This window comes from Neocloeon triangulifer, unplaced genomic scaffold (assembly GCF_031216515.1).
Source record: "Neocloeon triangulifer isolate White Clay Creek 2 clone unplaced genomic scaffold, ASM3121651v1 ptg000010l, whole genome shotgun sequence".
Taxonomy (NCBI): domain Eukaryota; kingdom Metazoa; phylum Arthropoda; class Insecta; order Ephemeroptera; family Baetidae; genus Neocloeon; species Neocloeon triangulifer.
This window is the reverse complement of record NW_026775552.1, coordinates 817,407-836,907: the sequence shown is the minus strand read 5'-3', so window position 1 is coordinate 836,907 and position 19,501 is coordinate 817,407. Positions and strand designations below refer to the sequence as shown.

General features: G+C 40.1%; 5 protein-coding genes across 8 annotated transcripts; 3 read left to right on the top strand and 2 right to left on the bottom strand.

Moving 5' to 3' along the window:
- The first annotated feature begins 156 nt into the window (after nucleotides 1–156).
- LOC132195770 (glutamate-gated chloride channel-like) lies at nucleotides 157–2,545 on the top strand. Its single transcript, XM_059617967.1, has 8 exons — nucleotides 157–318; nucleotides 372–451; nucleotides 1,113–1,180; nucleotides 1,235–1,295; nucleotides 1,349–1,591; nucleotides 1,644–1,787; nucleotides 1,848–2,170; nucleotides 2,223–2,545. Exons 1-8 carry the CDS (start codon nucleotides 266–268, stop codon nucleotides 2,406–2,408), a joined length of 1,158 nt encoding a protein of 385 aa, XP_059473950.1. The 5' UTR covers nucleotides 157–265; the 3' UTR covers nucleotides 2,409–2,545.
- LOC132195768 (uncharacterized) lies at nucleotides 2,203–5,619 on the bottom strand. The gene is made up of 12 exons (XM_059617964.1): nucleotides 5,229–5,619; nucleotides 5,040–5,167; nucleotides 4,689–4,982; nucleotides 4,427–4,633; nucleotides 4,007–4,372; nucleotides 3,832–3,946; nucleotides 3,646–3,777; nucleotides 3,476–3,587; nucleotides 3,210–3,427; nucleotides 2,903–3,157; nucleotides 2,694–2,845; nucleotides 2,203–2,633 (listed from the first exon to the last, which is right to left on the bottom strand). The coding sequence occupies exons 1-12, from the start codon at nucleotides 5,425–5,427 to the stop codon at nucleotides 2,541–2,543; spliced, it is 2,271 nt and encodes a 756-aa protein (XP_059473947.1). The 5' UTR covers nucleotides 5,428–5,619; the 3' UTR covers nucleotides 2,203–2,540.
- A 110-nt stretch (nucleotides 5,620–5,729) lies between these two features.
- LOC132195771 (protein crossbronx homolog) lies at nucleotides 5,730–8,236 on the top strand. Of its 3 annotated transcripts, XM_059617969.1 has the most exons (8): nucleotides 5,765–5,984; nucleotides 6,177–6,270; nucleotides 6,330–6,556; nucleotides 6,608–6,672; nucleotides 6,729–6,829; nucleotides 6,887–7,071; nucleotides 7,125–7,293; nucleotides 7,467–8,236. In XM_059617969.1, the coding sequence occupies exons 3-8, from the start codon at nucleotides 6,345–6,347 to the stop codon at nucleotides 7,578–7,580; spliced, it is 846 nt and encodes a 281-aa protein (XP_059473952.1). In that variant the 5' UTR covers nucleotides 5,765–5,984; nucleotides 6,177–6,270; nucleotides 6,330–6,344; the 3' UTR covers nucleotides 7,581–8,236. The 3 variants fall into 3 exon arrangements, with proteins under 3 accessions (XP_059473953.1, XP_059473952.1, XP_059473951.1); XM_059617970.1 differs by lacking the exon at nucleotides 6,177–6,270 and having other exon boundaries at nucleotides 5,730–5,820; XM_059617968.1 differs by lacking the exon at nucleotides 6,177–6,270.
- On the bottom strand, nucleotides 7,334–8,603 carry LOC132195772 (UPF0598 protein CG30010). Its single transcript, XM_059617971.1, has 4 exons — nucleotides 8,495–8,603; nucleotides 8,263–8,417; nucleotides 8,121–8,169; nucleotides 7,334–8,008 (listed from the first exon to the last, which is right to left on the bottom strand). Exons 1-4 carry the CDS (start codon nucleotides 8,553–8,555, stop codon nucleotides 7,557–7,559), a joined length of 717 nt encoding a protein of 238 aa, XP_059473954.1. The 5' UTR covers nucleotides 8,556–8,603; the 3' UTR covers nucleotides 7,334–7,556.
- Nucleotides 8,604–8,812: 209 nt separating this feature from the next.
- LOC132195766 (katanin p80 WD40 repeat-containing subunit B1) lies at nucleotides 8,813–18,911 on the top strand. Of its 2 annotated transcripts, XM_059617962.1 has the most exons (13): nucleotides 8,813–9,223; nucleotides 10,181–10,311; nucleotides 10,391–10,609; nucleotides 10,663–10,788; nucleotides 11,204–11,391; nucleotides 11,448–11,908; nucleotides 12,085–12,132; nucleotides 12,232–12,412; nucleotides 12,607–13,069; nucleotides 13,248–13,415; nucleotides 13,475–13,551; nucleotides 13,613–13,687; nucleotides 17,408–18,911. In XM_059617962.1, exons 1-13 carry the CDS (start codon nucleotides 9,121–9,123, stop codon nucleotides 17,661–17,663), a joined length of 2,496 nt encoding a protein of 831 aa, XP_059473945.1. In that variant the 5' UTR covers nucleotides 8,813–9,120; the 3' UTR covers nucleotides 17,664–18,911. The 2 variants fall into 2 exon arrangements, with proteins under 2 accessions (XP_059473945.1, XP_059473946.1); XM_059617963.1 differs by lacking the exon at nucleotides 12,085–12,132.
- The last annotated feature ends 590 nt before the right edge of the window (nucleotides 18,912–19,501 follow it).

Below are 19,501 nucleotides of genomic sequence, written 5' to 3'. Positions count from 1 at the left end.
CGACCTCGGACATAAACGCTGACGGTTCTTCCCCGAAAACTGACAGATCTCAAAGTGCTTTTTGTGGCGCGATATTAGATTAATCAAGTCATGAAGCTTGAGGAGAGGTCGCTTGACCTGACCCGCCCCGCGCGAATAAAGCAATCTCGCGCGCGACGCCAATCGCCGAGTCAGTCCACGTCTGGGCAGCCACAAGTACAGTCCATCATTAAATTTGTTGCGAGCAGCGATTTGCTTTCGATCGTTGGCAATTAAAATCTCAAAGATGAGAATTTATGCCGCTTTGTTGCTGCTCGGCTGCGCATTCGCTGCTGCCAGGTGAGAATAATTTCATTTCAATCTGATTATAATTATTTTTTTTTTATTAAAAGTGGAGCGAACGCAAATGTGGAGAAAATCATGAACCAACTCTTCCCTGACGTGAAAACCAACTTGGCACTGAGACCAGCGGGTAGAATTTTCTTTCATTTCCTTTTTTATATGAGATAATTTGCATGACTTGAACATTCAATAAATTGCCCTTGAGTAACCGCGGCATCAATTTAAAGGTTATTCCAATTTTTTAATATTACAAATGAGCAAAATCAAAGTCGCAGTAATTTGTCATTTGACACCAAATGGACCAATTTGAGCGAATCTGCGCATTAACGCCCGTCAAAGGTCAAAGGGTCAAAACTGTCGCACACACGCAGACCGGGTCATTTGTGCGTGATGCGGCTAATGGCCGAGCAATTGAGCAGTTAAACTTTTGTAATTGGATCCCAGCGCTTTTGTGCCTCAAGAGCTTTTTACGCGCGCATCCTGTTCCGCCGCAACATTTTGCGATTGCAACTAATTCGGGTTTTTAATAAAAATGATCTTCATATTTTAAAGAAATTGATCAGCTAGAGTGCAATATTATCTTTAAAAGAAACTGAGCAAAAAGGCAATGCTCAGAAAATGCCAAATTTCAATTGTTTTGCTGGATTTATTTTTAAATAAATTAAGATGTGTGTTACAAATAAATAATTTTTCCATTTAAATCTAAAAATCACCCTGAAAATTTGCCAAATTCAATGGAAAAATTTACTTATTAATTACAATTACACCTTGACAAAATTTAAAATTTTCAGGCAATGCCACAGACGTTTCCATTAACATGCACATTTTGGACTTTCACAGCATTGATGACGAAGATCAAGTATTTTTATTTTTTTAATTTTTTTACCTTAGAAATTAATGAATATTATTTTAGGAATTTTCCGTCAGCATGTACATCCGCCAGAGATGGACGGACCCACGGCTAAAATTCGAATGTGAGCTTCTTATTTTTTTCACGTGCTCATGATTGATTGATAAATTTTTCTAGCCTCCTCTGAAGTCCGCCAAGTGGTTCTGAACGAGCGCGAGAAGATTTGGGTGCCGGACACATTCTTTGTCAACGAGCGAAAAACCAAATTCAGCGACGCGCTCACCGAGAACTCGTTCCTGCGAATCGACAGCGACGGCAAAGTTCTCTACAGCACCAGGCTGCACACGACCCTCTCCTGCCCCATGAACCACGCAAAGTTCCCCTTCGACAAACAGACCTGCTCTTTCGTCCTCGAGAGCTGTAAAAATAAATCTAATTTTTTTGTTGCAAATGTTTAAATGATTTGATTTAGACGGCTACACGAAGAAGGACGTGAATTTGGTTTGGTTCGAGGGCGACGGAGACTTTCCCGTCAGCATTTCCAAAGTCCTGACTTTGAAACCGTTCAGGCTTGAAGGCGTTGGAATCGATACTTGCTGCAAAGGCTCAAAATGCGGTAATGAATTCAATAAAAAAAAAAAGTGCTTCACGACTAAAAATGAATGTTTTTTTGCAGAATTCAAAGATTACAGCTGCCTGAAGGTGCAGTTTTTGGTGGCCCGAACAGGCTTCGGCCGCTACTTGATGCAAGTCTATCTTCCCCAAGCCCTTTCCATCACCCTGGCCTACCTTTGTCTGTGGCTGCGTCTCGAGTGGACCAAGAAGATTTTCCTCTCGGGCGTCTCCATCCTCGGCACTTCGATCCTCGCCGCCTTCGCCTCCTCCCTCGGACCAGAGACCAACGATTGCACCGCTCTGGACGCCTGGGGATTCTGGAATGTCATCCTCTCGGCCCTGCCACTCGCCGTCTTGATCGTTTCCCGTCTGATCAACCCTAAGGTTTAATAAATTTATTTGAAATTTGTTTCAGAAATTATTTACCCAATTTCAGGTTGATGACGACATTGACGACAAACTGGAGCTGAAGGAGAGAGTCGAGGGAACCAAGATCGAGCGCATTGCCATTTACATGATCCCTCTTATTTTCGTCCTGTACAATTTCGTCTACTGGGCAAATTATGCCAACAGGATCGACTTTGAAAATGGAATATCCACTGAGCGGAAAGTGCCGTATTAAAAATAAATAATCCTCATCAGATTATTAATTACTCCAGATTTATATAAATTGCTCATAAGTAATCACTTTTTAGAAAAAAGCTATTTTGTATTGTTTTCTTTTATAAGCAAATAAATGAAGATCAAAAATGTATCAAATGTTTGTGCATTTTTTCACCACTGTGACTCCATTGGGCTCTGATCTGGTCAGGCAAACTTTCTCCGGAAGGACCAAATAATTCACTCCCTGAAATTACAAACAATTTAAAATCAAATAAAATCAATTCCAATTCTTAATTGATCACACCTCCAAAGGTTTGACAGTGACTTTGTAGACATAGCGATTTCTGTCAGGGTTCAACTCTTGAGCGGGTTTGTCAAACACAAAGATGTGCTCGATTGCCAGGTTGAAGGGCAGCAGTCGAGGCTCAATGCTGTATGTGGCCACGTCAAGCACACCTTTTGAATTAAAGTATATAATTCATTGTTTTATTTGTGATCAACTCTTTAGTATACCTTGAGAGAAACTGTCTCGCTCGGAACGGTGAGCAAAAACGCCTTCGATCCTGGAACAGTTGCCCAGGCCGATCCAAATTTCTCCCCCGCCGGCATTCAACATGCCGCAGACGATTTTGGAAAATGCTGGCTGGCGAATGTCTCGGATGCCTCGCACTTTGAGCACCTCGCAATGCACACCTTGCACCACAGAACTGTACAGGCGGGTGCGCAGCAGGTACGGACACTTTGATTTCATAGAGACGACTGCGTCTTCTAAAAAGAAAATCCTATGGGATTGGAAAAAAAGTTAAAATCAAAATTTTACCTAATTTTGGCTCGGGAATGGCAAAGAGGGAGAGGGTCGATCGGCAAGGCAAGAGCCAAGTTTCGCCAGGCCATTGTTTGCGGACCATGTTGAAGTCGGCCAACGAAGATTTCTCCAAAGTAAGGGACACTTTGCAGTTTTCATTGCGCTCCCTTACGAGACACTCCATCTGCAGCTTACGCTGGGCATCACCCTTGTCATCTTGTGGTGCAGCATTTCTGAATCACTATAATTAATAAATGCCAATTTTATTTGGATGTAAAAACCTCCGGTGTTTGGAAATTCTTCCGCCAAAGTCCCAAGTCAAGGTGTGAATGCAAGCTTTCAACTGGTTCAGGATTTTCTCCGATGGGCAGCATTTCATCAAAGCATTAGCAGCTGAAAATTTAAATAAAATTCAGTAAAATTGATTGTTTTTAATAAAAATGATAAATACCTCCGTAGATGAGGCGACTCTTGGGCCACCTTTTCACTTCAATTCTTGGCAGGTACAAATTAAGACCATCCAACAGAATTTCCAACTCTTTGTCGGACGCCTTTTTCGAATGAATCAGCCACACAAACCAATCTTACAAATTTAGTTTTAAAAATTAATAGTAAAAATAAATTGCTTCAAACCTACCAGCTAAAAAATTGTGGGTGCAACAGGCAATCAGGCCTCTACTGCCCTTTTCACAGTTGGAGGCCAAGGCATTCAGAATCGCCAGAAACTCAATCCTCGTCTCTCCTTCGACACACTTTTTTTCAGGAAAAAAATTATTATATATTTTTGTTTTATAAATTTCTATTTTATTAACCTTGATCAACTGGTAAGCCCTCCAGGGACCTTTCCCATCCAAGATGACGAGCAGGTCGTCAATTTTTCCCGATCCAAGGGAAATGTAAATCAAGTTGATGACCACGGCAAGCAGGTCGTCCGGAGTGGGTTGAAAGGCGTTGCCGATGAAGAGGAGAGGTTTCCAGGTGTGAATGGGGTCGCTTCTGAAGAGAGGGATCAGCGCACTAGGTTTGCAAAGCGCTTTGGCAGCGTAGTCTGGCAACCACAGGCCTCGGAAACCGTGTCTCAAGGGCAGAGGGCACTCGGTCAGCACGATTGCTCGGACGAATTCAGGCAGAATCGGGGCTGTTGGAGACGTCGGCTCGTAACTGATCCAAGAGATTTCCTTCAAATGGAAAATTTAAATTTTATAATAAGTTTTTTTTTTAGTTTATTATACTTTTGAAGCAACAACAATCATGTCGCCAATTCCAATCCAGAAGTGTCCAGGCTGGGGAATCGGCCTTGAGTTGATGATTTGGCTGATTTTCTTGCTGCGAAACTCCAAAAGGTTCCAATAGGATTTGACGCAGCACAGAGCAGCTTTGTGGAACTGAAGACAGCGAAACGGCCAAATGACTTTTCCCTGCTTTTCTGATCCACTTTCCTGATACAATTATATAAAGTCATTATCTTGAATTTTTTTTTTATTAATTTCATACTTTGTAGGTGGGTTGGACGGGTTTGCGGAACTGAGGCGGGACAGATTCCTGGGCAAGGACGTCTTCACACTCGATGCACTCGAGACACTCGCATTCCTGCACGTGCTCCAAAACCACATTTCTGCACTCACAAAGACTGAGCACCGACTCTGGAACGTTTTCCATCTCGATGGCCTGTTGCATCATTTCCTTCGAAGGGACCAGTTGCGATCTGTAGACCAAAGTCTCCAACGCACACGCCTTCGAAAGGTCCTTCACCATGAAGTCGGTGATGTCTGCATAAAACGCAACAAACTGGGAAAACGTACAAAATTAATTGGCAATAAATAACAGATAAATATTAAATAATACTTTAGATAGAAGTTTCAACATGTTGGATTTGAGGAACAAGGCCTCGAAATCTTCACATTTTGCAGCGAGCAACACTTGGATGAAACGCAGCGCTGGCAAAAGCAGCTTTTCCTTTTCATCAAGCGGATCTATACAAAATTATGTATCAATGAGGGATTGAGAAATAAATTATTTATAAATTTGGTTTACCTAGATCTGGCCTCTGCATGAATTGCAAAAGAAGTTCTTTGCAGAGGGAAAAGTGCTGATCGGCGATTATGGAGATGACATCATCATCAACAGGGGTTTTAAAGAAACTTTCCAGCTCCAGAAAAGGGTTGGCTGAACAAGTGTCCTTTTGGCGGAGGGCGCCGTAAAAGGCCTCGACGTCCTTCGTGATCAGGATCATTGCATCAACAGTGTTGACTCCGGCCTATTGACTGCTGACTGCTGAAACGCGAAACGCTGGCTCGGCTGGCTGAACTTTGATTTATTTGCTTTGTGCATAAAATTTTGTTTTTTGTTTCTTGTTTGTAGTCGTTCTTGTGCATTCCGGCTACATTCTTGTTCAGACACGTTTCAACCAATCCAAACCGCTGCTGCTTCTTTTTCCGCAGGTCACGTGACGTTCTTCCCCTTCCTCCTTCTCCTCACTCGTTTCCTTGTTGCTCGTTTCTCTCCAAGTGATGAATGACGTCACAATGACGTCATCGGGAGCTTTCACTGCCTCCGCTTGTAGATGAAAACAGACGGACCACGCCCACTTTCTCTCAAATTTTGACCTGCTGCGGTTTTCGTTGCGGTTTGTCCGAAATTTGGCTCGTCTCAATTTCCTGCCGATTTGATGTCTCTTTAACACCACTTCTGCTAATCACAAAGCATGCCAGTCCTGCTCCTTTCGTTTGTCGGTCGCTGAATTTTGCTTGCAACATGCGCAACATGCCTAGAAGCTCGCCCAAACGATTGGTATTAATTCTTCTTTCATTCCCATGTGTTTTATTATTAAATTTATTGAAACCCTGCAAAGTGATCACAATATTTTGACGGTTTCAATACATTTTATGTATTCATGCGTTGAAATAATACAAATTTTGCATTTAAAGCTTTATTAATTTCATGTGTTTATATTTTCAAATCGCTTGTACTGTTTTATTGCAGCCTTGAAACCTTCCCCATCTCCTGATAACACATAATCACTCTAGCTCTTGTTTCGTTTTGTATCGACGGAGATTATACCTCGTCAAACTTTTTTGTAAATTTTATTTAAGTGATTAGCAAATGGACGTGTTTGACGAAATTATTTTGCTTCAGGCGCACTCGCTGGCGATGGACTCGAGTTTCTCTCCGATCGAAGAGGAAGAACCTGAAGCGTCTGCTGAGCCTCTCAAGAGACAGGGATCCGTCCGAAAGGTGCTGCCGTCCATGCCGGGCGTGCCAGATTCAGCGAAACTCGTCGAACGCTCAAATTCTATCCCTGGAATAAGAACCACCTCCCAGTACGGACCATTTTTCACCGAGTACTCGCTCATACCAGAATAGTACTTACAATTAATCCACTTGAAATGTAAATTAATTTCCTTTTTTTCCAGCAATATGCTTCAAAGCTGTGCTATCCCTGGAGTTTATTGCATTCCTGCAGCAAACACACCACTCCGTGAGTTTTTAAATTTTTATAAAAACAAGTTAATTCATAATTTTTTTACTCTGCAGTTTGGTTTGGAACTATGTTTGTTCGACAAGGTCCGTATGTCGGAGGAGTGTTTCGATTCCACATTGTGATACCGGAGAACTTCCCTGATGGAGGATTTCCAGTAAGAATGCAAATAATTACAGAATTTGTTACTAGGCTTGATTTTAATTTTTTGCAGAAAGTGGAATTTCAATCCAGGGTCTTCCACCCGCAAATCTCCCCCGAGGGAGACTTCAACGTGGGCAGAGGCTTCCCTGAGTGGAACAAAAACATGAATCACATTTGGCAGGTGGTCGAGTACGTCAGAAAGTCATTCTTGAAGATCGACCCAGGCCAACCAGCGAATGAAGAAGCGGCAAAATTGTAATATTTTTTTATAAAGAAGTATATTTAGAAATAATTTGTTTCAAAATCAGGTACAAACTTGATCACGGAAAGTTCATGGAGGCGGCCAAGAAGTGTGTCGGCCTGAGCATCCAAAAGGTTTACGATCCAACTCCGACTGACGATCCTCACTATTTTGCATTCGAACCATTCGACAGTAAAGCACACGAGTCGTTGAAAGAGAAAATTCTTCAGCAAAGGGTTAATTTATTTTCAATAAAATTTTTATATTTGTTTTAAACTTCAAGCTTTATTTTAAGATTTCCATTTGTTAATTTAAATTCAATCAATCATACTGTGATAAATTGTTTTTAAATAATTGAAGCACAAATATTTCTAATTTATAAAATTTTATTTTCATTTAATTATTACAGTCTTTGGACGAGGACAAGAAATCTCCTCAAGGACTATCGTGGGTCGCCTGCAACTCTTTGAAGCCCTTCTCGGTCCCTCTTGCTCCGAACTCAGTCGTCCGCGAGACCTCCTGATCTGAACTTGGCAGCCTCAGGAACCCAGTCCGCCCTCAGCCTGTGCTCCTTCCCCGCCCACTTGAAGCCCACCGGCCGTCCATCGTCAAAAACAAAGTACTGGCTGAACTCGATGGCCAGCTGGGAGCGCACCAGTCCGACGCCGCCGACCTTTTCCGGTGCAGGATGATAAACTCGGCCTGTGTCCGGATGGACGAAAATGCACTCGGGCTGAAAGGGCACCGTGAGCAGGTCTCCGGCGTATCCGTAACTGAGCACCTGGCCCTTTTCAGGGTCTTCCAGCACGTGGGTGAACACAAAGGGCTGGTCGTCGCACCGGACAAAGTTGCGTTCCCGTCCGCAGGGCGAAATGTAAGGGAAGGCTGGGAAGTAGCGGTCGGTTGTGTTTTGCCTCAGCCGAGTGAAGAAAAAGTGAAGAAACTTTTTTTCTGGAATTTTCAGATTTTGTTCATTAGGCTCAAATAATCAATACTTTTTTATTTTATTGAAATTGAAGTCATGTTTTTGTTGTTATGTAATTCTTACAATTTTTGGACGAACCTTTAAAACAAGATGTGAAGTTTTTCATGCGTGAATCATCCAAGTAAAGCTGGAAATATGTTGTGATTTTTATACATTAAAAAAGTAACCAAAAAATACGAATTGTAATTTTTTAAGGTTGATTTTAATTTAATTTTCCTACCATTCCCTGGTGGTCGATGTAATAAAAATATTCTCTAATCTTTGGCTCGGGCGTTTGACCCTGCACGTAGAGCGCGCTCGAGCTGAGAAATCTGCGATTGCAGCCGCTTTTGACGTGCCGTACCAGGCTGCACGACACCGACTTTAACATGTTGCCTAAAAAGCAGTTAATCAAGTGGAATATTATTAAGTTAATTGCTCTGCTCTAGCTGTTCTTGTCCAGGTTGACTGACCTTTCTCCCCCACAAAAGCACGAAAACAACGGCGGTGAAGGTAGTCAGTCGGCCGTACCATAGAGGGACAGGCCCTTCTTCTTTCACAGCTTCCATTTGCCGCCGAGAGATGGCCACACGGGCGCTGAGCCTCGTGCAAACCAAACGGCGAGAAATTCACTGATTAATTATCAATTTTCCTTCTTTTCCAGTAATTTTAAGCAAAACAATTAAATCTGAATATTAAAAAATTGAATTTAAACACTTTTTTGTCAAAACTTTTCTAACAATTTAAGACTTGGAGAAGGTTTATTCAGATTTGCAGAGTTTGTTATGTTGGTAGTGTTTTTTGCCTCACAGTCAGGTGTCCACAAATGGTCAATGATTCTGTGAACTGTGTCAAGGTAGAGAATCCTGTCAACTAAACGTGAATTTCTTATGAAAGTGGAACGATCAAGCCGCCTGATGGTTGGCAAATTCGGCGCGGATTAGTGCGATCTTCACCCCCGCGTGCGTTCGAGCCCCTGCGCGTCCAGTCCGTCGCGAAAGTGAACGCACACGAGCCTTTCACATCGCGCAGGTGACCAAAATGTAATAACACAGGCAACGAGACTCCTCCGCAAACATGCAAATCAGACCACTTTCAAATGTTTGATTCATCTCTATCCTTGGACCCTCGAATTCGAACCAAGAGCCTCTCGAGGGCCGCCGATTTCGGCATGGCGGCGACCAAGCGGGCCTGGCAATTGCGTAAGTTGAATTTTAATTATTATTTTGAAGAAAAAAAACACCAAACAAACGCACTCGCTGGAAAGATAAGGCCTGCACACACGGTACACTATCTCGTCACGATTTATCGTGATCCGAGTTTATTGCAAAAGGAAGAGCTTAACGCGTTTTTCTTTGGCGAAAATGAATCACGCGACGAAATCAATAAGAACTTTGCTGCGACAGAGTACGTGGGAGGCGGAAAAAAAAATTATTGCACACAATTTCCATTGTGTGACATTTGCAAGTCCTCTAAAGCTCAAGCTGTGGGTGTCTTTGAATTCTATGTCAAACCATTCTTTATCTTGACATTTTGATTGATGCATAGACTCTTTATTGAGGAAGAAAAACATCAACAAGTTTAAACAATCGGTCATTTTATCTCCATTTCAGTTAAAACAAAATAATAATGTCACGAGAAAATTAAACAAAAATTGAAAAGATATATGTTAAGAAAAAATTTAATACAAAAACCAAAAATTTTAAATTTTATTAGATTTATTCTTTTTTTTAATTCGAAACCAGTTTGAATTAATTTAATTATTTAATTTTTGTTTAGAATTATGAAGAAGAGTGGTTCATAAATAACTTGTCTTTGTAAATTTGAATTGCTTTTAGTTTGTTTAAGATAAGTTTTTGACGCCTTCTTGCGACAGCCATCAAAAGAAAAAAATTTCCTTAGCCGGAAGAATTTTTCTTTTATTTTTTTTCGCCATAAAATTTAACTCTTGAGCTCGGTTGCGCATAAATGGCATAATTTAATGTTCAAACTGTCCTTGCCGCAGAGATCTTTCCTCTTTTTTCTGTGCCGCCGACAACTCGTCCGTCCGACCTTGGACGAGAACGTGACAATTTTGTTAAAAAAGAAGCTGCACGCACTCGTCTCTCTCTTTGTCGTCTCTTTATTTGTATATTTATTCTGTTAATTTCCTTTTGCAGAAAACTTCACGGCGCACGACGCGTATGTGACCAGTTTGACGCTCGGGCGAAAGTCGACGGCGCTCCTCGCCACTGGCGGCGACGACAAAAAAATCAACGTTTGGGCCATCGGAAAACCGGAGTGCATTTTGGTATTAAATTTATTTTAATTCATTTGGATATTTGAATTTAAAATTATGTATTAATAATGATTTATTTTGAAATTTTTAGAGTTTGACTGGACTTTCGACTTCGCTGGAATGCATGCAATTCGGAATAACGGAGGAAACGATTTGCGCGGGGTCGAAAGGCGGCGCGATGAAGATTTGGGACTTGGAGGCGGCCAAAGTGACGAGGACGCTCACCGGCCACAAGGCTGGCATCAAATGTCTCGATCACCACCCGTACGGAGACTTCCTCGTCTCGGGCTCGTCTGACACGCACATCAAAGTAAAGTCAATTCACTTTTAGACTTTGGACCTAATTTCTGTCGGTTTTTATAGGTTTGGGATATTAGACGGAAAGGCTGTATTTACACTTACAAAGGACATGACAAAAATGTCTCCTACTTGAAGTTCAGTCCTGACGGCCAGTGGGTTGCGTCGGCAGGCGAGGATTCCGTCGTCAAGGTCAGAACTCATTTCTACAGCTTCGATTTGCTTAAAAGTTCAAAGTGGTTTAACAAAATTACAGTTTCAATTGTCTCAGCAAAAACTCCATTTTAATTTAAAAGAGACTTAAAAAAATGGCCTAATTAATTGTAGTGGCTTTTTTCTCAACCAAAGTCAGTTCCAAGGGGAAATTTAAATAATTGGGAGAATTGAATTTTTTAAATTTAACATTGTTTCTTATGGAAATTTTCTAGATTAGTTTTTTTTTTTAAAATTGACAAGACGAAAATTTGTGTTAAAAATTTTACCATATCACCCCAATTAAGATCAAAAATTAAATGGTCAGTTGAAAGTTTTCATTGATCTTGTGAGAAAAAGTTCAGAAGTTTCTGTTGAAGTATAAAATGTACAAATTTGTCCTCAACGTTTGCAGCTATGGGATATTAGGACTGGCAAGTGCCTTGCGGTTTTCACTGAACACACGGCACCGGTGCTGACCGTTCAGTACCACCCCCACGAGTTCCTGCTGGCTTCGGGAAGTGCGGACAGAACGTCCAACTTCTGGGACCTCGAGCATTTCTCGATAGTCTCCACGTCCGACAAGGATGCAGGCCCAATTAGGTACAAAAATAATTTAAAATAAACACCACATTTTTCAACGTTTTCCCTCTTTACAGGAGTATTTTGTTTTCCCCGAACGGCGAGTGCATGTACGCCGCGTCTCAAGACTGTCTCCGCGTGCTGGGCTGGGAGCCGTCGCGGACGCTGGACATTGTGCCGGTCGGCTGGGGCAAAGTGCAGGACATGGTGATCGCCCCCAACAACCACATTCTGGCAGCCTCGTACTTCCAGTGCAACGTCTCCGTGCACATGGTGGACCTGAACAGGCTCGCGCCGCTCATCTCCGAGTCGCCGGACGCCGACGAGAAGCCCATCGAGGCCGGCCCCTTCGTCAAGGGCTCGCCGACGCGGAAAAGTTTTAGCAAAGACAAAGTGCCGTTGAGGCTTAAAATGGGCCTGAACGCGCCCAAGTCTCTCATGGAGGAGTCGTCGTCCTCATCGGGCTGTGGAGGAACCACGGACCAGGACGACTTTTCCGAGTTTGACGAGAAAGATGCGTTCAAAGCAGCCAGATCTTGTGAGTTGATTCAGTATTGTAGTAATTTCAATTGTATTATATCGAAGCCTCACAACTTCATCCCTCGACTGTGCCGCTTCTGTTTGTTTTACTTTTGTCGCATGCCCGTTTGAATTAATTCAAATTGCCTGTTGCTTGTTTTATTTATTTCGTTTGCTTGCCCGCTTGTGTTTCAGTGATTCGCACTCCCCCGCCTGAACCTTTGCCAGAGCCTAAAGAAGACGGTAAGGCCCGTAGCTAGAAATTAATATCCTTCCGCCGCAGCATGCTTTAAAATTAGGAGGAATTATTTATTTTTTGCTAATTTTTTTGAAAATTCACAGATGCGTCACTCTCGCCACAAATATTGCGGAAATCGTTCTCGGCCGAGAGTGGAGGAGAATCGCCCCCTGTAGTCACAAAACTTCCTCAACCCAAGTTTCAAATCGGTTCGCCTGCGAGGAGAAAAATGTCTGAAAATGCAGTACTTAATAATAGATTCCTGGATACAAATTTCGAAGTGCAGTACGTATCAAATTTAAAACAATTATTAGTCTAATTCGTATCATTTTAGTGGATTTTTTTTACAAGTGTTTCTTGTTGATAAGAACCGCCGGATTTCCTTTTTTATGTTTCTATTATATAGAGAAAAAACTACCTATCAACATCCTGTGTTGATCAAAAGATTTGTGGATAATGAGCGCGTTTGTCCATTTCAGAGTCGGCGGCAGGCTTCGGCACAGCCCTTCAGAGCCCACCCTGCACCAGCCCCCTCCCAGCAGCAAAGTGCCACCGTCCATTCCGCCCTCGCAGCACAACAAGTCCAACAACCGGAGCCAACTTCCGCCCAAGGCGCGCGGCCACGACTTCTACAGCTCCACCAACGACTTGTCCCCGAGAAAGTCGCGCAACGAACCCACCCTGCGCAAGCCCCTGCTGCCCCTGGGCAAGATCAAAACGGAGCGGTCGCCGCCGCCGCCGCTCCTGCCGCGCGGCTCCCCCCGAGACAATGCCCGCAAAATCCCGCGCAAGGCCATGACTGTGCCCCAATCGCCCGTCTCGGACACTTCCGACGACTCCTTCAGCATGCTCAGTTTGTCCGAGAAGAAGCATTCGTCGCTCGACTATGTCCCGATGCTGGCAGACAAACCAGCTGGCCTAGACATGGGCGATTTTCTTCCTGTGAGTTTCAAAGCAAATTGATTTTTTTTTTTTTTAAATTAACATTTTCTTTTAAATATTCCCTAAAGTATACTTCTCTTCTCAAATTTAAACGTAGACCAACTAATGGGATTTATTGATTTGATAATTATTTGTTTATTGTTCACTTTGTTATTAAAGATTTAATTAATTTTTGCAGACGGGTAGTTTTAGTCCGAGGTTTGGAGGCGGTCTTCATCCGGAAATGTCGGAGGCGGAAGGAATTTCGAATCTGCTGAGGGAGCACGACCAAATGACCACCGTCTTGCGGTCCAGGTCGCAAAACCTGCAGATCGTCTTCCAAACCTTAGCCAACAAAGACCTCAAGGTAATGTTTCCACCAAAGAAGTTCCACAATATTGATTTTTCTTTTTCTCGTCACCTCAGGCAGCTGTAGATTGTGCAATAGCCATTCAAGATCTTTCCCTGATGGTCGATCTCTTAAGTGTCATCAGCTTAAGGCCGTGAGTTTTAACAAATTTCATCAAATCTGCAGAGATAAAGATTTGAATTTTACTTTTGCAGACAACTCTGGAGTCTGGATCTTTGTGCCCTAGTTTTGCCAACGATCGGCACTTTGCTGCAGAGCAAATACGAAACGTAAGTTTCATTTTTTTAAATTTCCATGAAAGATTTTATTTTATATGTCTTGAACATTCCAAGCAGAATTTATTTGAATTCTTCGCATCACAAGTGAGTGTTTGCAAAATGCGTTTAAGCTTGAGTTGGCCCAGTTTTTGCAGCTAGGGTGGCCTTGCCAGTTGCACGATTCGCTAATTCTTGTTGTGCGCGCGAAAACTGCAGCAGGCCTTCCTATCAATTTACCAACGCTTGGCGCCGCTTGTGTTAATTAGATAAGCACTGCGCGACGCGTAACTGATAATTTATTGCCGATTACCACCATTTGCATAATTTAAAAGGAGGACAAGAGAAACATAAACAAACTTTCAAAGTGTGATTTTAACTCAAAGAGTATTGATTAAGATCAAAGAGTACCAAATGATTTAAGAAAAAAGTTCTAAATTGCCTCAAAATTTGAATTTACCGAAAAATATGCATTTTAAGATTGAAATTTCCTCAAATTCTGCAAGGGATAGAGCAAAAAACTCAATGGCAATCTTGTAGGTCATTAGAAGGGCTATAAATTTGGTATGAAGTAAAAGGTCGTAGGTCAACGGTCACCGAAATTGACCTGACGTTTTAAATTTGCCGCCAATATAACTAATACATGAAATTTTCAAAATTAAAAATAGCTAAAACGTGCCAAATTTAATGGAGAGGAAAATTATTGAAAGTTTGCAACTATTTCACCTTTTTGCTTTTGAGATATTCAAAGTCAAAGGGTAAAAAACGTGGTTCATCAAGCCATTTTTATTGTTAAAGTTGACTTGATGGAAGCGCAATAATTTTGCTTATGTTCAATTTAAAACAAATTTCTGGTTACCAGAATGTTTCTATCGATAAATCTCTTTCCATATCTGTGCTACAGCCTTAGAAATAATTTTTAATATATGAATGTAAAAAACAACTTTGAACAATTTTATTTCTTTCCGAAAAACGAAATTTGTTCTGGCTTGAATACGAAGCTAGTTTATTGATTCCCACAGTGCGAAGCCGAATAATAACAAGAAAGAGTGATCAAAAGGGGTGATTTTGGCGAGGCGTGAAGACCTCATTTGTGCTCGTCGCGCGATTTATTGGCTGTGTCGAATGGACAAATCGCAGGACATTTATTGAAATTGCAGTGCAGCATATTAACCCATTCACACTTATTCATGGAGCGCGCGTGCGTTGAGCTGCAATTAGACGCGCGCGCGATCGCCGCGATCACAGCTGCAGAAAGGGTTATTGTTCGGCGCCACATCTCGCCCGACCCGTGAAATTGGCACTGAACGCGCCGCTTCTTCGGCCGCCGCAAATTTGCCACCAATGTAGGTGAAAACACGCAGCGCTCGTAACTTTCCAAACGACGCCGCTCGCTTATTTTTATTGCCCTCACAAAATCCGATTCACGGTCCAAATGAGAGTCTGGGTCGCCCAGCCGTGACATTCAGATTCCGTTCCCTAACCTGCCCCACTCGGCCCACTCGTAAAATTTTATTTTACTCTGGATACTAAAATGAAGAGTTGAAAGTGAAAGAAATTCCTTCATAAATAATAATGTTATCAAAGAATTAAATTAATATTTTTATCAATAAATAATCAAATTTTTTATTGTAAAATTAAAATGATTCATATCATTTTGTTTAAAATGCAACCGAAATTTAATTTAGTTTTTTCTATTTCAAAGCGGCAGAAAAATTGTAAATAAATTATATTTTAATTAAATTACTTAATTTAAAATATCTAATACACTTTTAACTAAATATTTAATTAACAAATAATCAGGTTTTTTAAATTTTTATCGAAAATAATTTATATCATCTTTACATTTAAAATACGACGGAAAATTAATTTAGTTTTTTTTTTAACAAAGAGGTTCCGCGTGTCAGTTCAAGTTGATTGTCAAGCTCTCCAGTTACAATGACACAGTATGCTTGCGCGCGAGTGTATTTCGCTCAACCCTTTTTTTTCAAATTGCATTGGAAATGCAAATGAGGGCGCTGCTGGCAATCCGAGCTCGCTTCAATACAAATTAGCCCAAACAAAAGACCCCAACTCTCGAACCTGTCACGAGTAGTTTTTTTCTTTTCAATCGCGCTACGCATCATCTGTCACCCAATTTCTCGGCCGTCTGCGGTTCCTAACCGAAAAAGGGACACACGTCTCAGAAATGCGGTTGAAATTTGCGGTCAAAAATTATGCAGCATTAAAATTATTTCTTTATCATATGATTTTCATGCAGATCCAAACTTCGATATTTTTTTTTTTTTCAGTAAAAACCAGTTCAGGAGGTAAAAAAAATCTCATTAATTTTTCGAAATATTACATTTTTTTGCGAAAAATTAAAGTTTTTTTTTTTTAAATTTATTACAAATTTAAATTACTCATTACATTATAATGAAGCTGATTTAGTTCAATTTGGCCGGTGTGTTAATTAAAAAGGGATGGTTGAAATGCTGCGGGCAGGAGGCCAGTTTGAAAGCGATACTCGCCGCGAGTCGCAGCTGCCGAGCGTCTCTTTTTCTTCGGCCCTGCCGGGCTCGCAATTAGCGCAACCCGAGATGAGCCCCAATAAAACTTCATCTCACGCGAGAGAGAGAAGGAAATGAAGAAGGTGCACTTTGAATCGGACATGTTAAGTGACGAGACCATCCACCCTCTGCCGCTGCTTTTCCTGCTCAAACAAATTCAGCACCTTGCGCCGTTCCAATACGGCTTCCCAAGTAAATACATTTGCTGCTTTAAGAGTTAAGTCGATTTGAAAAGCGTCTAGGCTTTTAACGGCTTAACAAGTTGTCCAAATTTTTGCTGTAAAATGCGATACTTTTGGTTTCAATCATGATAATCGACGTAACGGTGATTTTTTTAAATCGAAATATGATATCAAAGTTTACAATTTGATATTTTAATCTCACTGATTTTTATACCCAAACTCTTCCATTTCCAACGAAAAACAAAACAAAATCTATTTGACTCAATTATGGTGATAAAAAGAGTCAATTTAAACTCATCTGAACAGATTATTTTCAGTCTTTTGAACGCTATTTAAAATTCTACAATATTTTCAAAACTGCTGGTCAAAAGTTTTGGAAAATTTGTATTCTGATTCAAAATGAACTATGGCGTTTTGTCAGGTTACTTTTTTTAATGGGCATGAAACTTTATAATTTGGCCCTTTTGCCAAGAAAATTAAAAAGAAAATACATATTTAAAACTAAATTAACTTGAGAAAAGTTGTAGCTCGTATTGGAATTTTAAAAATATCAAAAATTTTCATTAAGTTGGGTTTTATAGGAATGAAAATATGAACCAATGAACCATTTTTGCAGATGTAAAGTAATTCCAAGTGATTAAAAATTAGCTTGATTCTGAGCAAGAAAAACTACATTTTTTCCATATTGATTTATATATTTTTCTCAAAAATTTTCGCGATGAATACCAATTTTCAGGTGAACATGCTGTTGGGTCACAAACTCTTACCAAAGTTTGCTCATTGACTTAAAATACAATCAAATGATTTTTGCAAAAATTTACCTTAAGCAAGCCATTTTAATTTTGAATAATAATTTTAAATTATTCTCAATTTAAAAGAAAAAATCCACATGATCAACTTTAACCATAATATAGAATCACAATAATTGATGCTTTATTAATTTCAATCGCTATTTATACACAATTTAATTATTTTGCACTAATTGTTTTCAATTGAATTTGCAGGTACATGAACGCGGCGTGTTCGGCGCTGCGTCTGATTCTGCGGAACTTTGGCTCGGTGATCAAGAACAACTCGAGCGGCGGTTCGGCGATCGGCGTGGACATTTCGCGGGAGGAGCGGCGCGCCAAGAGCAAGAAGTGTCTGGACCACCTGGTGGCGATCCACGCGCTGCTCCTCAAGAGGCAGACGCTGCAGGGCCCCCTCGGCAACACCTTCCGCGAGCTGCAGGCGCAAATGGCCACCGCCCTCGACTTTTAAAATTTAATTTTCTACCGGCAAGACTTATTAGCTTAATTTTTGAGGCAACGACTTTTCCGATCAACTTGCTTCGAGCATTCCTAAAAAAACCACCATTCCGAGAGGGATGTGTTTTTTTTTTTAAATTAAACTTTTTTCGTTTTAAATTTTCGTCCTCCTTTAATTTATTTTTAATTCTAATACGATTCCGAAAGATTAACCAAAGCTGTATTTTAATCAAAGCTCTCTCACGTTTTTCATTCCAATCAAACTGAAAATAAGCAAATTCCTTAAACAAGGCAATGGATATTAATTTGGTGGTGTTTCCGAAAAAAAAATTGAATTATTAGTTGGTATTTTGTTTCCATTACTTCCTAGCTAAAACAAAGAACTAATAATTCCAACTTGCCACTAAATGAAGACTTGAGTTTTTGTGCGAATTCGAGGAGAAAACTCCCGAGGAGTTGCAGCGCTTGGATTCTTCTTGCTTTTGCAAAGATTTGTAATTCCACTTTGTAGTCTCTTGTTTTTTTAATGTTAAGCGTTTAATTTATTTAAAAATGGAACCAAATAATAATTTTTATTGTTAATTCAGGTGATAGTAGCTGAGTACATAAATAATTGTTTTTAGTCTCCGAGGGCGTACTAAAAATTTGAACTAATTGTAAAACAATTTATAACTCAACAAATTTAACCAATGTTCCCTTAATCAACATGTCTCACAAATAATTTGTAAGAAAAAACCTGTGATCTAACAAAAAATCATTTTTGCATTGAGAACGTTTGTAAGAAAATAATTCATCGAAAACTAAAAATAAATTTAAAAAAAGAGGCTTGGGAAAAGGTTCACAAAAGAAATTATGTCAGTTGAGCTGAATTTTCCTTTTTAAATTGGAACGCTTCCTGAGTCTCTGTCACTTTTCGTGTGAAACTGAAAAAAAACTCACAAATTTCTCTCATGTGTGCCGCAACTCAAGATTTGAACTTCAAACAGCCCCAGTTGTTTTTCTGATCCACTAAAAACAGATCTCCGTCCAGTAAGTGGCTGCATTGACTGTAGCTTAGCTTGTGGCCTTAAAACTCAGTAAAGTTTGAAAATCACGTGAGGAATTTATTAATAGTTTAAGTGATTTGTTTTGCAAGAGTGTCTGACGAATTGAAAATTTATTGGATTTGGAATACTAAAGCTATGTTAAAGGATGCAATTGAAACAAATCAAACTTCTTGAGAATAAGCACACGTCGTCAAGTAATAAAATGTGGAAAATAATTCACTGAATTTTATTTTATATATTCAATCCTTATTTAGCTTTTAAATTAATTGATGCACTTGTTAATTCTCTATTTTATTTGCAAATGAAATCATAATTTCTAATTTTTTTACATTATAAATTTAAATATTGAATATTAGTTCGGTCAAAATAGATCAAAAAGGGATCCGGCTTAGAAAAAATCAATGATAGCTGATTTTGACCACTTAAAATAAATTCAGTGAGAAAAATTCTCCAGTTTCAGCAGCCAGAATCTCAACCTGAATTTTTTTGGCAATTTTAATTCCAAGATTAACTTTAAACGACCATACCTTTGGTTCTATTTGACTTAGACACATTTCTTTGTGGTTCTGGAAAGAAAAGAAAATGGTTTACAAGAAAGAAATCGTTCAGAACACGTTTGGTGCAAAGTATTTTAGAATAATAAGAAAAAAATTAATTTTAAGCTTTACTAAAATGGATTTCCCACCAAGGTTAATTATTTTACAAGAAAATGTTTCAAACAAAAGTAGAAGAAAATTTAATTTTGCACATTCTATGTATTTTCTACTTTCCTCTCAATCCAACAGGAAATGCACTAGAAAAGCAG

Coding starts and splice junctions, on each gene's coding strand:
- LOC132195770 (XM_059617967.1), top strand. CDS start 266: ATGAGAATTTATGCCGCTTTGTTGCTGCTCGGCTGCGCATTCGCTGCT. Junction 452..1,112: donor CTTGGCACTGAGACCAGCGG/GTAGAATTTTCT, acceptor TAAAATTTTCAG/GCAATGCCACAGACGTTTCC. Junction 1,788..1,847: donor CTGCAAAGGCTCAAAATGCG/GTAATGAATTCA, acceptor GTTTTTTTGCAG/AATTCAAAGATTACAGCTGC.
- LOC132195768 (XM_059617964.1), bottom strand. CDS start 5,427: ATGATCCTGATCACGAAGGACGTCGAGGCCTTTTACGGCGCCCTCCGC. Junction 2,846..2,902: donor GCGAGACAGTTTCTCTCAAG/GTATACTAAAGA, acceptor TTAATTCAAAAG/GTGTGCTTGACGTGGCCACA. Junction 2,634..2,693: donor TCACTGTCAAACCTTTGGAG/GTGTGATCAATT, acceptor TTGTAATTTCAG/GGAGTGAATTATTTGGTCCT.
- LOC132195771 (XM_059617968.1), top strand. CDS start 5,949: ATGCGCAACATGCCTAGAAGCTCGCCCAAACGATTG. Junction 7,072..7,124: donor AATGAAGAAGCGGCAAAATT/GTAATATTTTTT, acceptor TTTCAAAATCAG/GTACAAACTTGATCACGGAA. Junction 7,294..7,466: donor AGAAAATTCTTCAGCAAAGG/GTTAATTTATTT, acceptor TAATTATTACAG/TCTTTGGACGAGGACAAGAA.
- LOC132195772 (XM_059617971.1), bottom strand. CDS start 8,555: ATGGTACGGCCGACTGACTACCTTCACCGCCGTTGTTTTCGTGCTTTT. Junction 8,170..8,262: donor ACATCGACCACCAGGGAATG/GTAGGAAAATTA, acceptor ACATATTTCCAG/CTTTACTTGGATGATTCACG. Junction 8,009..8,120: donor CTTCACATCTTGTTTTAAAG/GTTCGTCCAAAA, acceptor TGAAAATTCCAG/AAAAAAAGTTTCTTCACTTT.
- LOC132195766 (XM_059617962.1), top strand. CDS start 9,121: ATGTTTGATTCATCTCTATCCTTGGACCCTCGAATTCGAACCAAGAGC. Junction 9,224..10,180: donor CAAGCGGGCCTGGCAATTGC/GTAAGTTGAATT, acceptor TTCCTTTTGCAG/AAAACTTCACGGCGCACGAC. Junction 12,133..12,231: donor GCCAGAGCCTAAAGAAGACG/GTAAGGCCCGTA, acceptor GAAAATTCACAG/ATGCGTCACTCTCGCCACAA.